Source organism: Crassostrea angulata, chromosome 1 (assembly GCF_025612915.1).
Source record: "Crassostrea angulata isolate pt1a10 chromosome 1, ASM2561291v2, whole genome shotgun sequence".
Classification (NCBI taxonomy): Eukaryota; Metazoa; Mollusca; class Bivalvia; order Ostreida; family Ostreidae; genus Magallana; species Magallana angulata.
In genome coordinates this window covers 55,208,805-55,218,246 of record NC_069111.1, presented here as the reverse complement: position 1 = coordinate 55,218,246, position 9,442 = coordinate 55,208,805, and the positions used below count along the sequence as shown (strand labels likewise).

The window sequence follows — 9,442 nt, the reverse complement described above, 5'->3', positions numbered from 1 at the left end:
ATGCAAATGGCCGATAACATTAATATTCATCAAACGTGTAGCAAAGTTTAGAGACAAATAACTAAAAAAAGAACATGGTTTACGGGCTTAGAGTTTGTAAAGCGTTTAATTATAAGGAGCATGATGTATATTTTTACTAAAACTCATGTCAAAAAATTTACTCCAAATGCGCCACATATACCTTTAAACAATTACAAACATATTATAGTATTGAATTAATGCCAACACTAGACCCGTCAAACCTACATTTCACTTTGTCGTTAACCAATAGTAGATGACTCCAGAAATTTCAGCCCCTACCCTTGAACACTTGTATATTTGAATAATGAAATTTGAATTCCACAGTGCGGTTCCTGGGTGCCTACGATTCCGATGATTTAGCTTTATTTTTCCCCGGTGTTTTATGATAAAGTTAGTGAATAGATGTATACAGATTAAGGAATTATAAAAAAAAAAGGGAAAAAAAAGAGAAGGTATTGTTAGGAAACGTGATATGCATTGGTAAAGTGGGAAAAAAACAATAAAAATATTGATATCTATGCATGCACATAGATTATTTACACTATACTTGTGTTATCATATGCCAAAAAAAAATACGTTCAAATACATTAAATTGCTCCCAGAAACAGTATTGTGACTGTGATATCTTTGCAGGTGATTCATTTATTCTCATTGTTTATCTTGCTTCAATTACGCTATAAAAAGCACTCGAAATGATAATAGATGAATTTAAACCATTTAGAGTTGAAATATTAAAGCATGACGTTTTTTCAAACTCTATATAGGTTTGGTGTGATTTGCAAAAAGTAAAAAGGTCCTTGCATGTTAAACTTTCGGAACCCCAAAAGAAGGAAAGAACAACAACAACTTCTCATCTGTCTGATGAAATACATGGAACGGAGTCCTTAATGCAATCATCAAATTACAAGACAGTACTGGTGTTTACAGATAGATTTTCCAACAAATCGAACACATTATGCAAAATCTGACTCATGCTGCATTGTTTGTTCCAAATTAATGACATGTTTTCTCAGAAAGTTCAAACGTTGGTGGAATTTACGTCTTCGTCATAATGAAACCAGAACTTACACTTTAACTTATAAAAGTTTTTAAAACCAAATATAAATGAAAACTTAACAGCATAAAACATGTAATTAATGTTATGCTTTGTTGATTTTAGGATCAATATAAGTTCTTCTCGTTACATATCTAATGTAACATATAACATTTTGTTTTTATTGTATTCTCCATGAATATACACAAAACTAATATCCACTAAGTGTCCAGACATTATTATCTATATGTATTATGAATAAGTTTACTTATCAAATATGAATATAGGAACTTTTAATTTCTTATAGTTATTCTTATTTCCGTTGCCACAATCAACAAGAGGCCCATGGACAACATCGTTCCCCTGAGCAACAATGATCATAATGAAATCAGCTTTATGGAGTCATATATAACAAATATGAAGACAATGTAGTGAATAAATTCTGTATTAAAAAAAATCTAATTTCCCAACATCACATATTGAGCATTGTAGTTCTCAAGAAGATCTTAAACAACTGTTCATATATGTGATATAAACCTACATCAAACTTTGGAACCATTGTGGGGGCCAAGAATTGATCAGGGGCCATAGTTTAAACAATATGTCAAAATGCTTGCATACAAGTAAAACCATATACTAAGTATACCAGTAATAAAATTTGATTTCTTGAGAATGATTATTTTTTTCCTTTTAAAGAAGATGGGTGAATAAGGCGTGTAAAATGCCCATTTGAGGAATAATTAGATACTGCAAAATTAAAACATCATTTAATCTAGATCTGATACTTTTAAAAACAATGATTAAAAACAATGTATATTTAACGTGACATCGGTTTGTAACCCTTCAAAATTTTAAATACTTGCATTAGGTTGATTTAAACTGGCGTATGCGTGTCAAAAGCTCCAAATATTGTCATTTTTATAACTTCAATGCCTTTCTTTTATAGAGTGGGTCTGAGCTCCATATTTTTGTCATAGTCTAAATGCAGGTTAATGGAATTTAAACCGATTTTAATCAACAAAAATGTGGAGAGATGACCCACTATACTTTAAAAATGTCATTTTGTAGCCCAACAATTGAACGTTATAGAAAAATAATGCCGTAATATAAGTCCGTAAATTCGTGGCCAATGTCTCATATAGCATTTAAACAACGCACTCTATTGTGAATGAAATGGCTCAGTGGTTAGAGCACCGAACATTTTGTAACTGTATAGAACTTGGGATTTTAGGTTTTGGGTTTGATGCCACTAAAACTTAAGGATTTATTATTTTTTTAATCGTTTTTTTGTAATATTTCAAACTGAATATAGTTGGAAATTATCCTTTTGTAAACTTGTATTATAACATATCAAATATATTTAATTGAAAAAAAATGTTAAATTTTAAGTTGTATTTTACGGCTAAACCAAATAGACAGTTGCGCCCTCTTCTTCCCCCATCTTCTTTAATCCCTAATGTGGCTCCACCCCTACCCTGAAGATTAGGATTTTGAAAAATTTAAATCTACACTATCTGAGTATACTTTCACAAGTTTCAGCTTTTCTAAACATTTTTGGGAGTTGATTTTAATCAACTCTTCTATGCAGTTACTCAGACAAACCGAAAGAGAAACAGTGTTTGGACCTCAGCACAAATCATTGCTGCTGACAAAACTTAGTTCTTGAAAATAATTGATAAATTCGATGTAATGTATGCTAAAGCATTGTTTTTCAAGGAAACTTATTTATAAATACCTTGAAAATAGTCAAATTTTAAATGGTACGAATAATTTAAATATTTTTTAGTCGTATATATTCCTACGCCAGAGTTCAATATAGTCTCGTTCAACTCGACGCTCGGCTGTCTCCGTAAATCCTTGTCGGAGATTTTCGGTGTCAGCCGAGCGTTTGGTTGAACGAGACTAGAGTTCAATATTGCTTGGATCCATATAATTTTCGAGAAATATTTCTATTACTGATACATAGTTTGATTGAATTAATTTTATCTTTATATTATTTAACATGATCCATAGGGGGGTTTCTCGACATTCTTGTCGAAAAAGTCCAAAAACTCATATTATAAAAATGTGCGTTATTCTAATTAGAAACTACATGTACTTGTCATGCAAAATAACATATCATTGATTTTAAAATAAATAAACATGGACAAAATCAACTCCCGTCCGTTCTTCATTACTTTGATTTAAAAGAAGAGTTTTATATTACACTCCTTGTAAAAATTCTTCCCCCATTGTGACCCCACCCCAACCCTGGGAATCATGGTTTGATTTAAATCAAAATAATATAAATACAAATTTTAAAAAGGGGATGTTATTTGAATATTTTTGTACACTAATTCAAATCAATATAGTTCAAGTATTGAACCTACTTAAGGGTTACAAAACAATGTTATGTTTAACATACATTTTTTGACAGAATAATCAGACACAGCATGTGGTTGGTTTTTTTTTCACTTTTCAGTATCGTATCTGTCTTAATATAGACATTTTATTTGCCCTATTTCCCGATTTTATTTTACATAAAACTTTTTCTCACTTACTTTACATTTATATTTCTTCCATATTACTTCCAAATAAATTGACTACTTATTGTTAAATCGAACAGGTGTGTTTGAACTTTCTTTTTCATTCGATTTTCAGCTTCAGCCCTTTATAATCAATGATCCCCAGAGTGTAAGTATAAAGAGACCTATACTCGGTAATGCAGAAATCCTACATATACCAACCAATTGCCTTTTGTAATTCATCCTTGAATGAACACCAAACATGTTTGGGACGTTTCAGAAGTTACTCTCCGCCACATGTTCTAACATCAGTCGGTCATTACTCCAACGAATCGCGTAAATAAGAAAAGGAATTTACTTAGAAAGGTTCGGGATTTTCTTTAATTTACAATAGAATTTTCTGGGTTTTTTTAAACAGTTCTTTTCATTTCTTTAATCAATAGGAAATTGTCCTATGTTGGAATGCCTTAAGTTTCCGTTGTATTTATTAGGATTCGAACTCTCGACCACACAGTCGCTCCGTCGGTCGTCTCCCTGAAGATGACGCGGCGAACACTTTATATCTCCTTCTGTTTCTTCCTCTGCTGGAAAGCGGGTAATTTTACCTTCATAATTAGTTCTCTTAAGAGGACGGGAATCATGATTATAAATCGTTTAATCTAGTGACAGATGCGTTTTTAGAATTACTGTTTGACCAGTTTCGAAACATTGATTCAGTGAAAGTTGTTACAGTTTATCTAACGGAAGATTTTTGGTAAAGTCTCAGAAGTTTGAGCATGTTTTTTCTTTAAGCTAAAAAAAATCGTTAAGTGTTACGTTAGTCAAATATAACACAGAAACCCAGAGATTTAATTACTGAATAAATAATCTGCCGGAATGAATTATTGTGACCTGATACTTGAATATACATTAACAGTCATTATATTTTTGTAATCATTTCGTAAAGCTGCGTTTGATCCGGCCGCTGGACCATACGGGTACCTCACGGACAAAGATGGCCGGAAAATCCGGTGTAGAACTTCCAGATCCTGTCCGGAAAGATCCGTCTGCTATCAGAGGACCTGCGCTCTAGGTACGTAACGTGAATTTGAATTCAAAATGGCTAGAAACATCTTTGCAGTACAATTCTTTGCAGTTAGTGGTATTTATTAAACATTTTGCTTGCTTTTAAGAGTAAGGGGTGTTTTAGAGTATATGTAATGAGAATCGGTTTTATCAATCGTCTTTACAATTTCAATTTTTAGCAACCATCTAAATCAATAAATTTTCTTAACTAAGTCGTTGTATTCCTCGTAATATATATGTATACTTGAATCAAAATTTACAAATGTTTCTATATTGTTTTGAAATTGAATTTCATTTTTGAAATAGCAAGGATCATCTAACCTCTTTAAATATATTTGATTTTGATTGTGTATCTTTGACCTACAAAGTAGTTTTCCTATAACTTATAGCATTTAATCCTTGTGAAAGAAAGACTCCATTCCTAACGAAGGCTAATACACTGGTTACGTGTTCGAATGACACACCCTGTCCACGTGGATACAAATGTACCACCGTGGAGGGATTATCGCTAACCGTCTGTTGCTCACATACTTCTCGTGCAGGTACGAAAATACACGGGCCAGCCTTGTGAACTAAAATCAAACATGAATACATAATCTGCTATGATTTGTCCCGTCGAGCTCTTAATATTTGTTGATATTTGTAGATAGTTATCTTGAGATTTAATTTTTCTCATAATACGTCAAATTTCAATTTTTCTAACAGAATATACGCAGGATTTCTATTACATTTTCATTCCACTGTTGATTACATGTAAGGTCACAAGAATAAATCAGATGAAATCTTCAGGTTTCATTATTTCAGAATCTCGGACGAGGCCAAGAAATCCGAGAAATGACTGTCCACCACGACCCGTCTGTAAGAAACCTCACAGCTACTGCAAGGTGTCCTACACATTCACCACAGTCGGCGGGAAACAATGCCCGGTACATTGTAAGTATAGGTGCTCCTACCCTGCTGTTCCAACGTGTCCGGCTCCAAAGGGTAAATATGGACACCTGTGTCACCAGCGATACGTGTACGCCACCATTGACAGCAATCGTCGTCCGATCAAATGTTTGCTAAATTGCTTCTGTCCTCCTCTGCCAAAGTGTGCAACTCCTCCAAAGACCAAAGGTTTTGGCCAACTCTGTTTCGAGCAATACCAGTATAAGGAAATCAATGGTAAAAACTGTCCCGTCAAATGTAAAACTGTATGTTCTTGTCCCCCAAAACCGCCATGTGTGGGGAAGCATAAGGGCAGAGACTGTCAGCGGGTTTACGAATTTCTGAAGATCAACGGTAAGACATGTCCAGTGAAGTGTACACGAAAATGCTTCTGTCCCCCTCCCCCTCGCTGCCCACCTATTCCACACGACGGAGAAGTTCGATTCTGTCAACCCGTGTATGAATATCAGAAAAGATTTGGTAAACTGTGTCCTGTTCAGTGCAGCATTCAATGCGGATGTCCACCTGCTCCAAAATGTCCAAAGCCGCCGAAAGGTCAAGAAAATCTGTGCTCGCCTGTTTACGCTTACAAACGTGTAGGTTCTTACAGATGTCCAGTCAGATGTAAACTGGATTGCAGGTGTCCTCCATTTCCAAAGTGCCCGCCTCAAAAACCTGATGAGGCCAAGCTCTGTAAACCTTTGTATACGTATAAAGATTACCAAGGTAGGAGCTGTGCAGTGAAATGTCAGTTGGTGTGTAGATGCCCAAGTGTTCCAGTTTGTAAACCAGTAACGGGTAGATATGCTAGTCTGTGCAAACCCCAATACTCGTACAAAATGATTCAAGGCAACAAGTGCCCAATAAAGTGCGATAATAAATGCGAATGTCCACCAATCCCAAAATGCCCATCTTTGTCACACTTGGGCAAACACAAGGACCTTTGTCAAAAAATATTTGTAAATGCGAAGATAAATGGAATTTTGTGTCCAATAAAGTGTACATTTCGCTGTCAATGTCCTCCACTACCAAAATGTCCTCCACTTCAGAAGCCCAAATACGGGACCTGCACTTCTGTTTATGCATACAAGGAAATAAACGGGATTGTTTGTGCTGTCAACTGTACGAGTAGTTGCCACTGTAATCCTTTACCAAAATGTCCACCGATAAACAACAACGCCACCCATCTGTGCAGAACAAGGTACATCTTTTCAAAACCGGATCGTGGTCTGGCTTGTCCCATCAAATGTGTGGTAGAGTGCAGGTGCCCGCCCATTCCTCGATGTCCCCCGCTACCGGAGAATAAAAACCATACCAATCTATGTAAGCACGTCGTCGAATACAAAACGATCAACAAAAAGCAATGCGCCGTGAGTTGTCATGTGGATTGCAACTGTCCTCCTTTGCCAACACTTCCAAAAGTTATTCCTAAAAATTGTCATGTAATTTATATATACGAAAACATAAACCGACTTCTTTGTGCCGTTAAGTATAAACTGAAATGTTTATGTCCAAAACCACCCACATGTCCCAAAATAAAGCAAGATCCAAAATACGGCAACCTTTGTGTCAACCAGTTTACATACAAAATGATTGGTAAAAGGAAATGCCCTATGAAATGCTCCACCATTTGTAATTGTCCTCCGGTCCCCAAATGCCCGACACATGGACAAGGATTGTGCCAGCCTGTTTACAAATATGAAAAGATCAACGGCCTTACATGCGCAGTTGGCTGCAATGTCACGTGCCGCTGTCCACCGGTTCCAAAATGTCCGCCGATCCCTAGTAACAGCACGGCCGCCAAGCATTGTTTTCCTACGTACGCTTACGAGAAAGTATATGGTAACCCCTGCCCGGTTCGATGTAATGTGGATTGTTTCTGTCCCCCGGCTCCAGCATGTCCAAAAATATTGGAGCAATCCAACTCTACTTGTACTCCAAAATTCACCTATGAGAATATCAACGGGGTTCCCTGCCCCGTGAAGTGTGAAGCCGACTGCGAGTGTCCAAAGTTTCCCGTCTGTCCTTCGCTTGATAAGTATAAAGGTTTAGAAGACTTCTGTCGTTTTACCTTTACTTACAAGAAGATAAACAACAAGCAATGTGCAGTGAAATGCGCCGTGGAATGTTCCTGTCCACCTCTTCCAGAATGTCCAAGAATTGATAAGCCGAGTACAGCCTTGTGTAAACACGTGTATAGATACAAAGCTATTGGGGGTAGGAGGTGTGCTTACAGATGTGACAGAGTTTGTCACTGTCCCCCAGCACCAAAGTGTCCACCCTTGAAAACTCACCCTAAGTACAAAGACATATGTAGCTACGACTACCATTATACCTATATACACGGTATAAGATGTCCAACCAAGTGTAACATTGGCTGTTTTTGTCCTACTTTACCGAAATGCCCCGATCTTCCCAAAACGTCTGGCTTTGAAAACCTTTGTCGCCATGACTTTGTCTATAATAATCTAAACGGTCGCATCTGTCCTGTAAACTGCACCGTCAAGTGCAACTGCCCCCGGCTTCCGGTGTGTCCGGATATCCCTGTGTACAAGGAATATCCGGGAGTTTGTCAGAAGGTTCTCCAATACAAGACCATCAATGGGCTTCACTGTGCTTTCTCCTGCAAAATCAAGTGCAAGTGTCCACCTAAACCAAAGTGTAAACCTCAAGGTCATGGTCACGTGACTTACAGATACGAAGAGTTTCACGGCCAGAGATGCCCTGTGAAGTGTAACTACGAGTACAATCCACATCCTTCCCGTCCTGGCCTCCCCCCACGGCTTAAAGTGGTGCCCCATATCATCACCCATGGCCGACGATTTGAGGGCATGTCCTATCCAGGATTTAGGTCAAGTCCTGAATTTGAAGACGAAGACGGTGGCCACGATGCTCATGGACAGTCCGAAGATGAACGAGAATCTGACAACGATCTGACAGAGGACAGTGGTTATCCCGAGTATTAATCAGTTTTCTGTACGATATACTAATGTCAATAAATCGTAATTCTCCTCTTTTTATGTTGCTACTGAATTATTTTAGTATGAAATACAAGATATTACCCCCTCCCCTTGAAAAAAAAAACTTGGTCCATTAATTTCTTGGGACTTAAGAATATTTTTGTAGCGACATATTGACTGTCACTAATTATGTTCTTTATTTCTAAGAAAATCGATCATCACTGAAAATACAATTAACAAAATCTAGTCAGATCAATTATTTAAAACATTTCGCCCAAGTATGGAAAAACTCATCACGTGAATTACTTTTATTACATCAATTAGATTATCGTGTTTATTGTTTAATGAATAAAAATATTTGGTTAACTTACTGGTATTCAAAAAAATTGAGATTTATTATTATGTTGGACTATTCTATTATCAATAAATGCAAAAAATCAGACTTCCAAACATTGTAGTAGATTCCGTTATAACCTCCAGATTAAATTAACGATTTTTATCTCCCTGTACACATAAAAATTTAGTGGAAATTAAAAGAAACAAGAGACCCATGGGCCACATCGCTCACCCGAGCAACAATAGCTATTATGAAATCAAATTTATGAAGTCATATACAAAATATCTGGACAATGCAGTAGAATAGATCCTGTATATTCATTACTGTGAATTCCTTATCTAACGCAAAGAATAAATATCCGCATAAAATCGCGTGAAGCATTACTCGCGGATATTAAAATCTCGCTTTAATTTTTTAGACAGTTTTGAGCCATATGAAACTATAACAAACAATTGGTGCTCACGATTTCATTTTCTCGCGATTTGTTGCAAAACGGCGGCATCGCGGAATTAGGTACTCGCGTAAAATAAGGAATTTACGGTATGTTAAACATTAAGCCCCTTTTGTTACAGGATGATTTAATAGTCATAATACA

The 9,442-nt window shown here is 36.4% G+C and overlaps 1 protein-coding gene across 1 annotated transcript; it reads left to right on the top strand.

Moving 5' to 3' along the window:
- The first annotated feature begins 3,808 nt into the window (after nt 1-3,808).
- LOC128170737 (multiple epidermal growth factor-like domains protein 6) lies at nt 3,809-8,566 on the top strand. The gene is made up of 5 exons (XM_052836813.1): nt 3,809-3,924; nt 4,050-4,153; nt 4,505-4,630; nt 5,013-5,165; nt 5,428-8,566. Exons 2-5 carry the CDS (start codon nt 4,099-4,101, stop codon nt 8,514-8,516), a joined length of 3,423 nt encoding a protein of 1,140 aa, XP_052692773.1. The 5' UTR covers nt 3,809-3,924; nt 4,050-4,098; the 3' UTR covers nt 8,517-8,566.
- Nucleotides 8,567-9,442: the final 876 nt, after the last annotated feature.